The 19,202-nt window shown below is 38.9% G+C and overlaps 1 protein-coding gene across 36 annotated transcripts in view; it reads right to left on the bottom strand.

Annotated features, from left to right (window-relative positions):
- Positions 1-14,940: 14,940 nt before the first annotated feature.
- The window catches only part of LOC140882254 (4-hydroxy-3-methylbut-2-en-1-yl diphosphate synthase (ferredoxin), chloroplastic-like), a 78,436-nt gene continuing 74,174 nt past the window's right edge, over positions 14,941-19,202 (bottom strand). For 26 of the 36 annotated variants that reach the window (XR_012150173.1, XR_012150176.1, XR_012150174.1 and 23 more), the window contains 2 exons: positions 15,940-16,017; positions 14,941-15,725 (listed from right to left, as the gene is read on the bottom strand). Coding sequence is in view for 8 of the 36 variants with exons in the window: in XM_073288147.1 (XP_073144248.1) it covers positions 15,250-15,523; positions 15,609-15,725; positions 15,940-15,989 (441 nt within the window). In the remaining 28 variants the exon portion in view is untranslated. The remainder of the gene's footprint in view (positions 15,726-15,939; positions 16,018-19,202) is intronic. The other 10 variants (XM_073288147.1, XM_073288148.1, XM_073288153.1 and 7 more) reach the window with 2 other exon arrangements.

Below are 19,202 nucleotides of genomic sequence, written 5' to 3'. Positions count from 1 at the left end.
TATATGTGCCAGAAATTCGAAAGAATTTGGTGTCTGGTTCGCTTTTGAATAAGCATGGTTTTCGTATTGTTTTTGAGTCAGATAAGGTTGTTTTGTCTAAATGTGGAATGTTTGTTGGGAATGGTTATGTTTGTGATGGCTTATTTAAGCTAAATGTAATGGCTATTAAGCCAAAAATAAATAAAGTGAAAGCTTCTATTTATTTGCTTGAGTCTTTCAATTTGTGGCATGGTAGACTAGGACATGTTAATTATGATACAATTCATAGATTAATTAACTTGAAAAACATACCCACATTTCATATTGATAAAAATCACAAATGTGAAATTTGTGTTGAGGCAAAATTAACAAGATCATCTTTTAAATCCATTGAAAGAAATAATGGACCCCTTGATTTAATTCACACTGATATATGTGATTTAAAAGGAATGCAAACACGTGGTGAAAATAAATACTTCATTACTTTTGTTGATGATAGCACAAAATATTGTTATATGTATCTTCTTAAAAGTAAAGATAAAGCTATTGAAAAATTTGTCCACTATAAAAGTGAAGTTGAAAATCAACTTGAAAAGAAAATTAAGGTGCTACGAAGTGATCGTGGAGGTGAGTATGAATCACCATTTGCTGAGTTTTGTGCTCAACATGGTATCAGACACGAAAGAACTGCACCTTATTCTCCTCAGCAAAATGGTGTTGCAGAGAGGAAAAATCGTACTTTGAAAGAAATGATGAATGCACTGTTATTGAGTTCTGGTTTGTCACAGAACATGTGGGGGAAGCTGTTTTAACAGCTAATTACCTTTTGAATAAGGTACCCCGAAAAAAGCAAGATAAAAGTCCATATGAATTATGGAATGGAAGAACACCGTCCTATTAATATTTGCGAGTGTGGGGGTGTCTTGCTAAAGTAGTTGTATCTACTCCGAAAAAGGTCAAGATTGAACCTAAAACTGTTGATTGCATTTTTATTGGTTATGCACACAACAGTAGTGCTTATCGATTTATTGTATATGAATCTCAAATACCTGACATTCATAAGAATACAGTAATGGAATCAAGAAATGCTTCATATTTTGAAAATGTGTTCCCTTGCAAATCTAAGGAAGAATCATGTTCATCCAAAAGATTTCATCAGACAATGGAACAAGAGGTTAACCATGGGGTTGAACCTAGACGTAGCAAGAGAGCTAGAATTGAGAAATCCTTTGGTCCGGATTTCATTACTTTCATGATGGAAAGTGAACCTCAAAGCTTTAATGAAGCTGTGAATTCATCTGAAGGACCTCAATGGAAAGAGGCGATAAATTCTGAAATAGAATCTATTTTGCAAAATCATACGTGGGAACTAGTGGACCTTCATCTAGGAAGCAAACCTCTAGGTTCTAAATGGATTTTCAAAAGGAAGATGAAATCAGATGGAACAATAGATAAGTATAAATCCAAATTGGTAATCAAGGGTTACCGTCAACCTGAAGGGCTTGATTACTTTGACACTTATTCTCCAGTAACGAGAATTACTTCAATTCGGGTGATACTTGCAATTGCCGCTTTGCGGAATCTTGAAGTACACCAAATGGATGTAAAGACTGATTTTCTAAACGGAGATTTAGAAGACGAAATTTACATGGAACAACCTGAGGGATTTTCTGCACGTGGGCAAGAAAATAAGGTTTGTAAATTGGTGAAGTATTTATATGGCTTAAAGCAAGCACCAAAATAATGGCATGAAAAATTTGATAAAGTCATGCTAGGAAGTGGATTTAAAATTAATGAATGTGACAAATGTGTATACGTTAAAGACACTGAAAATGGATACATCATTTTATATCTTTACGTAGACGACATGCTTATCATCGGGAATAATGATAAGATGATTCAATCCACTAAGAAATTGTTGAACTCAAAATTCGACATGAAAGATTTGGGATTAGCTGAAGTCATCCTTGGAATTAAAATTCATAGAACATCTGAAGGGATGGTTCTAAGTTAGTCACATTATGTGAATAAAATTCTTGAGAAATTTAATAAGGATGATTCTGCATTAGCTAGAACCCCCGATAGATACAAGTCAACATCTATCAAAGAATCGGGGTGAGAGTGTCTCTCAATTAGAATACTCTCGTGTAATTGGAAGTCTGATATACTTAATGAGTTGTACACGACCAGACATTGCTTATGCAGTAAGCAAATTGAGTAGATTCACGAGTAATCCAGGAGTTGAAAACTGGAATGAAATTGTCAGATTGCTAAGATACTTAAGGTATACTTGTGATCATGGGCTGCACTATACCAGATATCCTGCTGTAATTGAAGGATACAATGATGCGAACTGGATATCTGATATGAAAGATTCAAAATCTACAAGTGGATTTGTATTCACTTTAAGAGGTTCAACAATATCTTGGAAATCTTCTAAACAAACCGTTATAGTCAGATCCACGATGGAATCTGAATTTATAGCACTTGATAAGTGTTCTGAAGAGGCTGAATGGTTTGTTTAGAAGATTTCCAAGATATTGCTGGTTGCGTTTATTTTTAGAAGATGTTCCTAGATGGGTAAAACCTGTGCCGGTTATTTGTATTCATTGTGATAGCCAATCTGCAATTGGAAGGACACAAAACAATATGTATAATGGTAAGTCTAGACATATACGTCGTAGACATAATACCATTAGACAATTACTCTCAACTGGAGTTATCTCTATTGACTATGTCAAGTCAAAGGATAATATAGCGGATCTGTTAACCAAAGGGTTAAACAGAGAGTTAGTTGAAAAATCGTCAAAAGGAATGGGAATGAAGCCTATGGAATAAATTGATGCGAAGGAAAACCCAACCTACGATGACTGAAGATCCCAAGAACTAGGTTCAATGGGACAACCTAATCGCATTAGTTTGGTAGATCATTGTGGGAGTAATCCCTAGTCTATTCCTTATATGAAACAGTGAATGTTGAGGATAAGCATATGGCTTTTAATGATTCTGATGGAATTAAATATAGAATCATCTATGTAAAAGAGAAGCGGAGCCGCTTCGAAGGAATTGCTAGGCACAATTCTAGATCCTCTTACAGAACCAGGCGGGTGTTCATGGCCAAAACGAACACAATCATGAGAACTGAAGAGTATCAGGATGATTCCTGTGTGAAGTATATTTTAATTTACAAGAACGGATATACAGTTCAAATACATCGCGTATACTGTCAACCAGTAAATTACTATGCTTTCACAAGGGAAGGTTCAAAGGGTAACACCTACCTATCCTATGCAGGATTTCAACTGTTGAATGTTATCACGTCTATCGTCGTTTATCTTTCAAGTGGGGGATTGTTGGAAAATTTTTGGAATTATTGGACTAATAATTGGATAATGGGATTTTCCATTGTGTATGGAAATTGGGCTTGTGAATAAATGGGTGGATGGTTATGTGAGGAATATTTGTTATCCCACATTGGAAAAATATGATGGAAAGGGTGAGCTTATATTGTGTTACACTTTGAGAATGTGTAAGAATATCTAGTGAAGAGGCTCTCTCTCTCGCGCGCCCCCGTGCACGTTTGCGCAGGGGGGTGCAAATCTTGGGTCCGATTTGAACTGGAAATGTTTTGTGACTTGTGTGCGCAAACCGGGTGCGTCGAATGTCGGACTGATCAAGGCAAAAGTTGCCGGCAGAGTTGGCTACATTTTGCAAAATTTTTTTCTGGAAAAACAGCTGCATGGATGTGACCCTCCAGCTGTTGCAGAATCTCCAACCACTGATGTGACTCACCATCTGCTGGCTACCCAAAAGTGTCGGTTTTGATGCCCTGAATTGCCCGAGTGCCTATATGAAAAGGCATGTTGTATCCAGTCCAGAAGCAGTTAACAGCCTCCCACACGAAATTCTCTACTACGCATGCACTGCACTATGCTGCATAATTCCCAGAACTTGTGCGTACTGTTTTGCATGCTACTGCTACCCTTCGCTTTCTTCTTCTGCTCGTTGTTCAGCTCCAAGCTTATGTTTCGAGCTTCTCTGTGATAACGTTCGGGTACTTCTTCAGTTCGCCGGTGTAGTGCCGCAGTGCTAGGTTGTAAGGCCCCGGATTAATTAATATTAATTCGAATTTATTAAATTTTAATCCGAGTATATTTAATTTGGAAATATTTAGAGTTTTGATTTAAATTCTAATATTTTTAAATTATTTAGGATTGAAATTGAATTAAAATAAGGGCCGAGGACCAAATTGCAAATAGTGAAGAATTGAGGGGCCAAAGTGCAATTTTGGCTAAAGTTATCAGATTTTGAAATGATTATCAGCATGTATACGTGTATCTTTCTTATCAAATTCAGAAAGTAAGAACAGAGAAGCCGTTTTCTTCAATTTTCCTTTGCAACTTTGAGTTTCAATTTGCCGTAACTTTGAACCGGTTGTCCGATTTTGATTCCGTAAATTGTTCTGGAATCCTGAAGACGAGGGCTTCGATTTAGTGTAAGTGTTCATATCTTTCAGTATGGTTTGAAGCTCGAAAGATGATAGATATCAGATGTTGAGTTTTCGATTATGTTTATCGACGTTTATGCGATTCTATATCGAAACCGGATTGATGAGTTTGTGTTATTTGTATCCAATCTTGATTCCAGCATGTTAATCGATTTTTATAGCTATTGAGATGAAGTTTTGAATGATATATCAGCTGGTTTTCTTGATTGAGAGCACGTACATATGGTTTGAATAAAAGAAATGGTTTCGGGATTACGTCGGTTACCGATTTTGAATCGCTACGTCGTTTAATCGAGTTTTGGAACTGTTTTGATAGCCGATATTTGAGTTGAATTTGTTGTTGAGATGTTTTGAATGTTATAGTATGTTTCTTATTCAGTTTCAGTTGAGTTTGAAGGCTAAACGACACAAGACGTCGACTTGAACTAACGAAGAAAGAGTTGAGGTTTGAAATGTGATTGATTGATGAATTCTTGATGGTTTTGACTCGTTTCTGAAATGATAGATTGGTATGAAGTTTGATATATGTATTTTGGTTGTATCTTTCAGATTTGAAGAGTTCAGAACCGAGATAAACGAAGGTATAATGACGACATTGCGAAGTAGGGACTTTGAAACTCAAGAACGACTAATCTTGAGTTGGCCCACAAAAACCACATACTTATTTATGTTTGTGATTTGATTGTGATGTTGTCGATCCATCACAGGTAGTGGATCTTTATTTTCAAGTTGATATGATGCTATATTGAATTGATTCTATGCCAAGGTTGCTGTTAACCTTATTTGCGAGTCGGTTACGAACTCGTTAGATGGATATCCATGTCAAGATCATTTATGAATCTTGATGGCCTCGAAGTTATGTGAATCAATTCGTATTTAAAGCGTTTACGTACTCTATTTGTTGAGTCGAGTTTAAATAGAGTCAAGATGATTTATTTAACGCTTTCTATATGTTGGTTATACTGAGAATGTTTTCTCACCGGAGTTTATCCGGCTGTTGTCTTGTTTTGTATGTGTGCATGACAACAGAAGGGGCAGGAGCTAGTCATCGACGTCATTGACAGCTGGGAGAGAGTCTAGCATGTGAGGACTCGGGTTGTAGATGATGTCTTGAACTTTAGAAGCAAGGAACCTTGGTCTAGTTTGTTTTAGACTACATGTATGAAGTATGAAATAATTGATGTCATTTATCGTTCTTTAGCGATTTGTTTGATGTAATAAATGCATGTATAGATGCTTGAGACCTTGGTTATGCTTATATATCATGTTTTGGATCGAGTTTGGAATTTGTATGAGATTTCTTAGACTTGGTACAGATGATTGAGGATGTTTTCTATGCTGAGAAAAGGTTGAGAATTTCTGAATATTTTTCTGCCCAGGACTGCGCCCGAGCTGCAGAAAAGAGCAGCCCCGAGCTGCACCTCTGTTTTGAGTAAAACAGGGTGCGCTCGCGCGGCTAAAAAGCGCAGCTCATTTTAAAATTTTTTTTTTTTATTTTCTTTTCCTTTTCTTTATAGCTTAAAGTTAGATTTAATTCATGATTTTGGATTAATTTTGTGAGTTGAGAGATTAAGAACAGGGTCGTCACAACAGGTGGTATCAGAGCCTAAGTTTCTCGGACTGAGAATAGATGAGCGGGGTTAGATCGAGTCTTTTATTCTGATTTAGTTATTCTTGAAGAATGTTTATTATTTGACTTGATTTACAGCTTTAAGAATTGCATGTTATCTGTTATCTGATATGATTGGAAGCATTTATGATTACGACTGAATCAAATTCGATCTTTTGAGAAGGCATTGTGAGTTGAAACAGAATGGTTTTATCTGAGATTGAACTGTACACTAATATGTTTGATTATCAGATATGCCTCCCCGACCAGCACCGAGGGTTAGACAAACATTGGCTATGAATGAGCCTGAACAGACAAATGCTGCACAGGTCCCAGTGACAGCAACTGAACATGGACAGGGTAGTACTTCTACTGATGAGTTTAGTGATGCTAATCCGATGGAGAAACTTCTGAAATGATTTCAGTCATTCCAACCCCCAAAGTTGCAAGGAACTGAGAATGCTGTGGAATGTGAGAATTGGCTGGAAGATATTGAGCAGTTATATGAGTCTATTGACTATTCAGATGATCGTCGTGTGAGACTGGTTATTCATCAACTGCATGGCCTTGACAAGAGTTGGTGGATAGCGACGAAGAAAGCATTGGAGAACCAAGGTACTGTTATTACCTGGTCTGTATTTCGAACTGCTTTCTATCAGCGTTTCTTTCCTGTGTCTTATCGCAAGGACAAAGGAGCAGAGTTTGCGATTTTGCAACAGGGACAGTTAAATATCGAGGAATATGTTGCCAAGTTCACTAGCTTGTTGAAGTTTGCTCCACATATCGCTGTTAGTGATGAAGCTCAAGCCGATCAATTCATCAATGGCTTGAATCCTGATGTATTTATACTTGTGAATTCGGGAAGACCGAATACCTTTGTTGATGCTCTGAATCGAGCAAAGGGTGCAGAAACAGGGATATTGAAACAACGAGGAGCACAGTTTGTGCCACAGCCAGTGAGACAGTCTCAAGAACAGTCACAGATTCCACCTCCACCTCGATTTGAAGCTGGAGGTAGCAGTAGTGGAAAGAAGAATTTTTTTAAGGGCAAGAGTAAACAGTTCAAGAGATCTGGTGGTAGTAGCTCTTCGAGTTCAGGTAGTTCCCAATAGTCTAGGGCTGGACAGAAGCCTGATGTGTATTTCACCAAGTGTGGTGGACGCCATACCAATGAACAATGCCGAGGTGTATTTGGAAGCTGCCACATTTGCAGCAAGATGGGACACTTTGCGAGGGTGTGTCCACAACGAGGTTCTGAAGGTGTACAGGGTGCAGGATCATCGAGACCGGTAGGTCAACCTACATCTTCTGTTCACTCTTTTCAACCACAGCCTGTAGCACCGAGTAGAGGAGGAGGTCAGACAGTGAATCAACCTCCCAGGCAACAAGCACGAGTGTTTGCATTGACAGAAGAGCAAGCACAAGCAGCACCGGACGATGTGATTGCAGGTAACTGTTTTCTTTCTGGTTATCCTGCCTATGTCTTATTTGATACTGGTGCATCGCATACCTTCATATCTGAACGATTTGTTACGATGTATTCATTGCCTGCTGAGTCATTAGCTACTGTAGTGTCTATATCTTCACCGTTGGGAAAAGGTATAGTATCAGTGAAATCTGTTAGAAACTGTGTACTACAGTACGAAGGTAATGAAGTTGAGCTTGACTGTATTGTTCTTGGTTTATCTGATTTTGATTGTATAATCGGTATCGATATGCTAACCAAGTACAAAGCAACAGTGGACTGTTTTCAGAAGATTGTGAAGTTCAGACCTGATATGACTGATGAGTGGAAATTCTATGGTAAGGGATCACAAGCCAGAATTCCTTTGATATCTGTTCTTTCTATGACTGACTTCTTACAGAAAGGGGCGGAAGGATTCCTTATTTATGCAGTCGATATATTGAAGACTAGTCCGAAATTGACTGATATACCGATGGTGAGTGAGTTTCCAGATGTATTCCCTGACGAGATTCCAGGATTGCCACCGTACAGAGAGGTAGATTTTGGTATTGAATTGATTCCAGGTACATAACCGATATCGAAAGCACCTTATCGAATGGCACCGATTGAACTGAAAGAATTGAAAGACCAACTCGAAGATTTGTTGGCCAAGGGATATATCAGACCGAGTGTTTCCCCTTGGGGTGCTCCGGTATTATTTGTTCGAAAGAAAGACGGATCGATGAGATTGTGTATTGACTACCGGCAATTGAACAAAGCAACGGTAAAGAATCGCTATCCTTTACCTCGTATCGATGATTTATTTGATCAATTGTAGGGATTGTCAGTATATTCGAAGATTGACTTACGATCCGGATATCATCAACTGAGGGTTAGAGACGAAGACATTCTTAAGACTGCGTTTAGAACCAGGTATGGCCATTATGAATTCATAGTCATGCCTTTTGGTCTAACGAATGCACCAGCAGTTTTTATGGGATTGATGAATAGAGTATTTAAAAGATATTTAGATGACTTTGTGATTATCTTCATTGATGATATATTGATATACTCTAAGAATCTGTGTGAACATGCTGATCATCTCCGAACTGTATTGAGAATATTAAGAGAAGAGAAATTGTATGTCAAGTTATCCAAATGTGAGTTTTGGTTGCAGCGAGTTGTTTTTCTTGGTCATGTGATTTCAGGAGATGGCATTTCAATGGATCCGAGTAAGGTTGAAGCTGTGATCAGTTGGCAGAGACTGACATCTGTGCCAGAAATTCGAAGTTTTATGGGCTTGGTAGATTATTATCGTCGATTCATTCGAGATTTTTCATCTATAGCGAAGCTATTACACAGCTTACACACAAGAATGCACCATTTGTATGGTCTGAGGCGTGTGAAAGAAGTTTTATCGAACTCAAAAAGAGATTGACTACAGCGCCAATTTTAATAATCCCTACAGGTACTGGTGATTTTGTTGTTTATTGTGATGCTTCTCACCAAGGTTTGGGATGTATTTTAATGCAGAAAGGACATGTTGTCTCTTATGCTTCTCGAAAACTAAAACCACATGAAGTCAGATATCCGATTCATGATCTTGAATTGGCTGCAATCGTCTTTGCCTTGAAAATCTGGAGACATTATTTATATGGCGAGAAGTTTGAAATCTTTTCTGATCACAAAAGTCTGAAGTATCTGTTCTCACAATCTGAGTTGAATATGAGACAACGACGATGGCTTGATTTGTTGAAGGATTTCGATTGTGAAATCAAATACTATCTGGGAAGATCTAATGCAGCAGCAGATGCCCTGAGTAGAAAAGTATGTGCTCTATCTTTATCTACTGTAGGTGTATCTAATTTGATTGAGAATTGTTGTGTTTCTGGGTATGTATTTGAGACAGATAGAAGATCTATGAGAGTTTATGCAATCAGTGCTGAGCCAGAGTTATTGATTCGTATCAAAGAAGCACAAAAGGCCGATCAAAATGTGCAGAAGTCGATTGAAATGATTCGATCAGGACATCAGTCTGAGTACAAGGTTAGTGACGATGATATTTTATATGTGAATGACCGAATAGTTGTTTCCGATATTGCAGACTTGAGACAGAATATTTTGAAAGAAGCCCATTGTAGTCGCTTTAGTGTTCACCCTGGAGGCAGAAAGATGTACAACGATTTGAAGAGTCAGTACTGGTGGAAACAAATGAAGTCTGATGTGACTGAATTTGTATCTAAATGTTTGAATTGCCAACAGGTGAAAGCTGAAAGAAAGAAACCAGGTGGCTTATTACAGAGTTTATCGATTCCTGAATGGAAATGGGACCACATTTCCATGGACTTTGTAACAAAGTTGCCACGATCATCTCGAGGATGTGATGCTGTTTGGGTGATCATCGACAGATTGACGAAATCTGCGTGCTTTATTCCCTACCGAATGACTTATCGTCATGGTCAAATGGCGGATCTCTATATTCGAGAAGTGGTAAGACTACACGGTGTGCCGAAGTCGATTGTATCTGACCGAGATCCGAGGTTCACTTCGCACTTTTGGCATAGCCTACAGGAAGCTCTAGGTACGCGTTTACATTTGAGTACTGCTTATCATCCTCAAACTGACGGTCAATCCGAACGAACTATTCAGACTCTTGAGGATATGCTTAGAGCTATCATAATTGATTTTGGGACTACATGGCAAGATTCTATACCACTCGTGGAATTTTCTTATAACAACAGTTATCAGACGAGTATAGAGATGGCACCATTCGAAGCATTATATGGGAAGAAGTGTCGATCGCCTTTGTATTGGGATGATGTTTCTGAGGTACCTGAGTTAGGGCCAGATATGATCAGACAGATGACTGAGAAGGTGAAACTGATACAGCAAAGAATGAGAACAGCACAGCACAGACGAGATATGAGAATGTACGACGATGGCCGTTATCTTTTGATCAGGGAGATAGAGTGTTTCTGAAAATTTCACCGTTCAGGGGCACCGTTCGATTTGGCAAACGAGGGAAATTATCTCCGAGATATATTGGGCCGTATGAGATTCTCGAGAAGATAGGCAATCTATCTTATCGACTCGCTCTTCCTATGTCTTTATCTGGAATACATGATGTCTTTCATGTATCGATGTTGAGGAAGTACATATCTGATGCATCTCATGTGATTCGCTCCGATGAAGCTGAGTTGGATGACACTCTTAGCTATTTCGAGTAACCTATTCAGATTCTTGATAGCAAGACAAAGCAACTCCGAACGAAGACCATTCCATTGGTGAAGATTCAATGGAGTAGACACGGAGTTGAAGAAGCAACGTGGGAAGTCGAAGAAGATATGAAGCAACGATTTCCTTATCTATTTTACTGATGTGAGTTCTTATTCAGTTTTCAGTTATTCTTTATTCTTATGAGCATGCGGACTGCATATCTATACTATTTATGAATTCGAGGACGAACTCATGTCTTAGTGGGGGAGAAATGTAAGGCCCCAGATTAATTAATATTAATCCAAATTTATTAAATTTTAATCCGAGTATATTTAATTTGGGAATATTTAGAGTTTTGATTTAAATTCTAATATTCTTAAATTATTTAGGATTGAAATTGAATTAAAATAAGGTCCGAGAACCAAATTGCAAATAGTGAAGAATTGAGGGGCCAAGTGCAATTTTGGCTAAAGTTATCAGATTTTGAATTGATTATCAGCATGTATACGTGTATCTTTCTTATCAAATTCAGAAAGTAAGAACAGAGAAGCCGTTTTCTTCAATTTTCCTTTGCAACTTTGAGTTTCAATTTGCCGTAACTTTTGAACCGATTGTCCGATTTCGATTCCGTAAATTGTTCTGGAATCCTTACGACGAGGGCTTCGATTTAGTTTAAGTGTTCATATCTTTTAGTATGGTTTGAAGCTCGAAAGTTGATAGATATCAGATGTTGAGTTTTCGATTATGTTTATCGACGTTTATGCGATTCTATATCGAAACCGGATTGATGAGTTTGTGTTATTTGTATCCAATCTTGATTCCAGCATGTTAATCGATTTTTATAGCTATTGAGATGAAGTTTTGAATGATATAGCAGCTGGTTTTCTTGATTGAGAGCATGTACATATGGTTTGAATAAAAGAAATGGTTTCGGGGTTACGTCGGTTACCGATTTTGAATCGCTACGTCGTTTAATCGAGTTTTGGAACTGTTTTGATAGCCGATATTTGAGTTGAAGTTTTTGTTGAGATGTTTTGAATGTTATAGTATATTTCTTATTCAGTTTCAGTTGAGTTTGAAGGCTAAACGACACAAGACATCGACTTGAACTAACGAAGAAAGAGTTGAGGTTTGAAATGCGATTGATTGATGAATTCTTGATGGTTTTGACTCGTTTCTGAAATGATAGATTGGTATGAAGTTTGATATATGTATTTTGGTTGTATCTTTCAGATTTGAAGAGTTCAGAACCGAGATAAACGAAGGTATAATGACGACATCGCAAAGTAGGGACTTTGAAACTCAAGAACGACTAATCTTGAGTTGGCCCGCAAAAACCACATACTTATTTATGTTTGTGATTTGATTGTTATGTTGTCGATCCATCACAAGTAGTGGATCTTTATTTTCAAGTTGTTATGATGCTATATTGAATTGATTCTATGCCAAGGTTGCTGTTAACCTTATTTGCGAGTTGGTTACGAACTCGTTAGATGGATATCCATGTCAAGATCATTTATGAATCTTGATGGCCTCGAAGTTATGTGAATCAATTCGTATTTAAAGCGTTTACGTACTCTATTTGTTGAGTCGAGTTTAAATAGAGTCAAGATGATTTATTTAACGCTTTCTATATGTTGGTTATACTGAGAATGTTTTCTCACCGGAGTTTATCCGGCTGTTGTCTTGTTTTGTATGTGTGCATGACAACAGAAGGGGCAGGAGCTAGTCATCGACGTCATTGACAGCTGGGAGAGAGTCTAGCATGTGAGGACTCGGGTTGTAGATGATGTCTTGAACTTTAGAAGCAAGGAACCTTGGTCTAGTTTGTTTTAGACTACATGTATGAAGTATGAAATAATTGATGTCATTTATCGTTCTTTAGCGATTTGTTTGATGTAATAAATGCATGTATAGATGCTTGAGACCTTGGTTATGCTTATATATCATGTTTTGGATCGAGTTTGAAATTTGTATGAGATTTTTTAGACTTGGTACAGATGATTGAGGATGTTTTCTAAGCTAAGAAAAGGTTGAGAATTTCTGAATATTTTTCTGCCCAGGACCGCGCCCGAGCTGCAGAAAAGAGCAGCCCGAGCGCAGCCCCGAGCTGCACCTCTGTTTTGAGTAAAACAGGGTGCGCTCGCACGGCACTTTTTAGCCGCGCGAGCGCAGCTCATTTTAAAATTTTTTTTTTATTTTCTTTTCCTTTTCTTTATAGCTTAAAGTTAGATTTAATTCATGATTTTGGATTAATTTTGTGAGTTGAGAGATTAAGAACCGGGTCGTCACATAGGCGACTACAGGTCCTTCCGTTGTATCCTGGGAAACATACGTCCGTGTTGATACTCCGAGCACATCCGGGAGTGGACGAATATGTTTTAAGGAAACTGTATGTTGTACAGGCCTCGGTTTTTCTTCTGATATTTCCTTGCTCGTTTGCGTGCGGCTTCCCTACTGTCTCGGCTCCTACATTATTATTGTTCATTCGGTTTTATTACGCTCTCGGATTTTGTATTTATTGGTGGCTTCGGTTCGCAACAGAGATTTTGCACAACATTTTTTTCATTCATATTTATTTTTTTAATTTAATTTAATGAAGGTTTAAGCCAAAATTATTGCTTGAGAAACTGAGGAACAATAGGCTGATGTTCGTTGGGGATTCTTTGAATCGGAACCAATTGGAATCCATGATCTGCTTTGTTCAATATGCGGCGGCTCAGGGGAGGAAGAGCTTGATCAAGAATTGGATCTTTATGAGTTTTCAGGATGAAGATATATCTTTTGTTTTATTTTATTTATAATTCTTGTAATCAGTTTTACTTATTTATTTATTGATATTTAAAACAAGTTCATAATTTCGATTAATTTATGTTCAATATTCTAATACATATTAACTGAAATATAAATAAGTGTAATCATATTCCAAATAAAATTCAATTTTTTTAAATGACTGGCTACCACTACCAGTGATTTACAATCGATAATTGCGTTGTATTCTTGTTGACAGCAAGGAAATTTGGATTGACGGAGTTTGTGAAATCCAAAGATCATGACAAGCATGTTCAAGAGGTTAATCTTGTTGCAGTATTCTATTTTTGCTCCGTTTTACTTATTAGAACTATGTGCTCAAGTATTTTTTGCGCTGGTTAAACTCTTCTAGTATATTTGGCCGAGGCTAAATATAAGGCCTAAACTTCTCTGAATTTGGACCTTGTGTTTGGGCTTTCTCGGTCCAATATCAGTAAGACCATAACAATACCCTAGGCCCATAACACATAGTCTGTAGTTGAGATCTCCGAACCAGATTATCCGACTGTTCTATTTTGTCATTTCCAACAAATGACAATCATTTGATTAAGTTACTTTATCCTTCCACAGTTAGATAACATATGCGAATTGTATATGTTACCTCTTTAAGTGCAAGGGATCTCCTTCTGGGAATCTAATAAAAAATTTAGGGAAACCACACACAAATATAACTTTTCCATTTGAGCATTTGCATTTGAATTTCAACTTACTCGTTCCCTAAGACTGTGAGTGGACGAATGCCATCTCCATCGTCGTGGATTCTTGGGAAAGTAGTACTCCTAAAAATGTCAGACACTTGGTATAATTCCTTCGTCCTTCATCACCTTTCTTTTCGCCGGAAGCCAAGTGCGCAGCTATGAAGAAAACTCTAGTTCCAATAATAGACAGGCTAATGGTAACTGATCCTTTGTTATTAAGCTATTTCCACTCTATGGGTGAAGGGGCTTCCCCAGGCGCCAAATAACTTCACTTCAGCCATTACAGTTATAGGATTTTTTTGGCTTGAGTTTATGAATGTACTTCTGTTCTTGTTGGGAGCTCTTTCTTATAGGGAGAATAAAATTGGAACTCCTCCAAGCCGAGGAATCAATGGTTGCGTAGACAAGACAATAAATGTTATGACCAAGTAAAATAACAAGGACTCAATGAGCAAGCTACATGGTCAAATTTGAATTAAATTATCAGATAAGATCATGGACCATGTCATGACTTATATAGTCAATAATACATTAAATTATTAGGAAATTCATGAACCATGATTAAAAAAGAAGATGTCTTTTCATGGAGGAAGTTTCAAGAGGGAGGAAACATTGGTTGATCTAAATTTCGCACAACCTGTAAAACCAAAATTACTTACTTCAGCTGTTCATGAAATATATTTTTCAATCACATATTAGCCTCTCTCATAAAATACATAAATATGTAGGAGAAAAAGGCCTAACTTATTGAACGGCACGCAGAAAATAAGCAAGAATTGCAACTAGTTTTCTCACGTGACATGAACAATGGATGGCTCTCATTGAACTGGACTGGTCTTCTGAAACCAAGTCCGGATATGTTCGGCCAACTTATACCGCAAACCACATAACAAACTCTCACACCCAATACATTGTATCTTTTTGGCAATTCTTTTCTAATCCAAAGACACCAACTATCTTTTTGCTAGCTATTAAACTTTACTTGCTAAATCCATTTTGCTTCCCGGATTGAATCCCTGTCGGACATTTTCCAGGAATGAATTTCTTTTTGTTTGCTAACACTCGGACTACTTTCAGAATCAGAAATGCTTTCATAATGATAATCCTCATTTTTAATGGGATGTATCATTGGGGTTGACCACGGACATCCATATTTATCGTTAAGAGTTTTGCCAATAAGTAGATTCCAGTTTGTAGCTTCTGTCGGATCTTCCGCTCCAATAACAGTTTTAGCTGTTAGAGGCACGATTTCTTGAAATCTGTAGGATTAAGAATCTTGGTCTCATGAGACAAAACGGCATTGAAAACATTTGTTGACAGTTTGATTTTCGCACACCCAAGAACATAGATATATATCTGGTGCGTCCTTGAGATTCAGCCATGCATTCATCCACATCTACAGCCAAACTTCCCGTAGGAGACCTTCCCACTACATTCCAAGTACCGACGATCACGAAGACCCTGAAATACACAACGCAATGTACCAAGAATAAGACTTTATCGATTAAAAAACAAACATATACATCAACCTTGAGGAGAACCCACAAAATTAATTAAATTACATGATTTCGAATTTATAGACAAAAATATGATTTTTGGTACTCATAAAATAGAGACCAGATCATGGTCTCATACCATGTCATCCTGACAAAAATATACTACAACTAAGTCTCACCTCAATTCGATATTGTTTGCATTGCCTGGATCTCTCTCCCGACGAATCATCCATGAAACTCATCTTCTTCACTGACATCTGCATTTTTCAATATCCTCATCATTTATCAACAAAGACATATCTGGAGAGAAAAATCGGGACAAAGAAAGACAAAATAATTGATAGCCCATTTATGATTGAATTAGATTCAAATATGGTGGACCTACAAATAAGAGATTGGGCCTCCAGAGGATTAATAGACCAAGAGCCCACACAAGTGATAAATATAGGGCAGCCCATGAATATGAAAGAAAGAAAGATCGAAGAAGCAGTTGGGGGAGATGCTCGAGAAGGTTCCAGGAGGCGCAACAAACCAGGGTGGATGAGAGATTGCGTCATGTGAAGGGAGTCACGTTCTTTTACCTAAAGTTAGTTACAATTTCATTTTATGTTTTTGCAGCTATTGTAATGGGTAGTATAAAAAGAGAAGATACGAGAGGTTGTAGAGATATTCAGAGAATTTATCAATACAAACAGCTTGGGAGTTTGGCACAGACTCGAAGTGTGCGTGTGTTAATTCATATCATTTTGGTGCTCTCGTTGAGAGGATATTCAGTATGAGGAATGAAGATGTTGCTGAAGCTATGCGGCAGCTGGAGAGCAACTTCAAAACGCACTCCGAAATGCAATTGGCGAGCTATACTAAGCTCCTGGAGCAATACATGATTTCCATGGATCTACGGTTTGGGCAGATGGACCAGAAGTTGCAAGACGTGTCTGTGGAGAAAGGGGGCACTGAGGCCTCATTCAATTCAGAGGGCCACAGTGGAAAAAAAGAGGCGGAGAATGGAGCGATGCTAGCTGGCTATCTTAAGGGAATCAAGCTCGACTTGCCCAAGTTCAATGGTAAAGAAGTGCACAACTGGATCTACAAGGTGGAGAAATATTTTTCTCTGCATTCCGTACCATCAACTGTTCGCTTACAGGTAATGGCACTAAATCTGGAGGGAGAAGCAGCGTCTGGTTCCAGTGGATGGACCGCAATGGGACCTTGGTTAATTGGGAACATTTCATCGAAGAATTGAAGAAATGATTTGGGTCCTCTGTTTACGCAGACCCTTTGGGTAGGATTGCAAAACTCTTGCAGACAGGGGGGGTCTCACATTATCGAGCGGAGTTCGAAAGTCTTATGAACCGCATAACAGGAGTGGCTGAACCTCTCTTCCTAAATTTATTTATCTGGGGACTTAAGCCTGAGATTCAGAGAGAATTTTTGATCACGCCACCCACAAGTCTGGTGGAAGCCATGACCAAAGCCCAACTATTTGAGGAAAAAAAACGAAGATCTCGCTGGAATTATGCGCAAAGGGGGCGTGACTGCCCCACTAGCAAATGCAATGCCCACGACTACAATCAATCGGCCAGAGGAGAGAAACTCTGGTGTATACACAGCAGGGCATCCCTATGCCAACTCCGTGGGAGGACCGATGAAATTACCCATTAAGCGACTGACAGCAGCAGAAATGAGGGAAAGGCGGGAGAATGGCCTCTGTTTCAACTGTGATGAGAAATTCAATGCTAGCCATCGTTGCCAAAATCGAATGATGATTCTCTTGGAGGATGATAGTGATGACTTGATGGGGAAAAGAGATTTGGATGAGCCACATAAAAGCATTTTGGATGAAGGCGAAATGGAAGTTAGCTTGCATTCTTTAACAAGCTCTTCTAATCCCAGGGTGTTTCGCATCACAGGACATCATCACCATATTCCCGTGGAAATTCTGATTGACACGGGGAGCCATAATAACTTTGTACAGGAAGGGCTGCTCGATAAACTCGGGATTCCTTGCACAGCAGCCAAGCGATTCCGGGTGTACATGGGTAACGGGCAGTACTTGTGGTGTGAGAATGTGTGTTCCAAAGTATCCTTGGTTCTACAAGGGCATGAATTCTGTGTTGATTTGTATGTCCTACCTATATGGGGGCTGGACATAGTGTTGGGGATGCAATGGCTCCGTACCTTGGGGCCATGCTTACACGATCATGAGGCATTGACAATGGAGTTTACATGGCAAGGCCAACGGGTGTGTTTACAAGGAAATAAGCCGACAGCCACTGAGTCCATCTCATATAATAAACTATGCTCTCTCATGCACAACGAACACCTTCAGGCGATATACACATTAACGGAGGTGGGGGCAGCAGAGACAGTGCCTGCCGATGACCCACATGGCGTACAGGACACTTCCTTTGAAGGTATCCTGACACAAGGGAAGCTTCTCTTGGAACAATACCAGGTGGTCTTTGATGAACCCACGGGACTTCCTCCCGAGAGATTGATTGATCATCGCATACATTTAATTCCAGGGTCGGCACCAGTTAATATACGACCCTACCGGTATCCTTATTTCCAAAAGGAGGCTATGGAAAAAATTGTACAGGAGTTATTGGAGCGCGAGTTTATTAAGCCCAGCCAGAGCCCATACTCGTCACCAGTGCTACTGGTAAAGAAAAAAGATGGTTCATGGAGGTTCTGTGTTGATTTTCATGCTTTGAACGACATCACAATCAAAGATAGGTTTCCTATTCCTACAATTGATGAGCTGCTGGATGAGTTGGGAAGAGCACGTATCTTTTCCAAGTTGGATCTACGAGCTGGGTACCACCAGATTCGAATGGATAGACGTGACGTGCATAAAACGGCCTTTCGCACCCATGAAGGCCACTATGAATTCATGGTGATGCCCTTTGGATTGTCAAATGCTCCGTCGACGTTTCAAGCTGCAATGCATCAAGTATTCTGCCCATACTTAAGGAAGTTCATAATTGTATTTTTTGATGACATTTTGGTATATAGCCTCAATGAGGAGGAACACTTGGAGCACTTACAGCTCGTCCTGGAACTTCTGTGGGCACGAAATTTCTTTGCTAAATGGAGCAAATGCCATTTCTTCCAAACAACAGTGGAATATCTGGGGCATTTGGTGTCCAGGGGTAAAGTGATGGCTGACCCCGAAAAAATCAAGGCCATGACACAATGGCCCCAACCCCAGAACATCAAGCAGTTGCGGGGATTTCTCGGCATCACAGGGTATTACCGGAGATTTGTTAAGCACTATGCATCAATCGCTTCCCCTCTCACGAACCTCTTAAAGAAGGATGCTTTCAGCTGGAATTTGGAGGCTACACGGGCTTTTGAGAAAATGAAGTCAGTGATGATTGAGACACCTGTTTTACGGCTGCCAGATTTCACTAAGGAATTTGTGGTCGAAACCGACGCATCG

This window comes from Henckelia pumila, chromosome 2 (genome assembly GCF_033568475.1).
Source record: "Henckelia pumila isolate YLH828 chromosome 2, ASM3356847v2, whole genome shotgun sequence".
In the NCBI taxonomy this organism is placed as follows: Eukaryota; Viridiplantae; Streptophyta; class Magnoliopsida; order Lamiales; family Gesneriaceae; genus Henckelia; species Henckelia pumila.
Note: the sequence above shows the minus strand (reverse complement) of the source record. Positions and strands in the feature narration are given on the sequence as shown.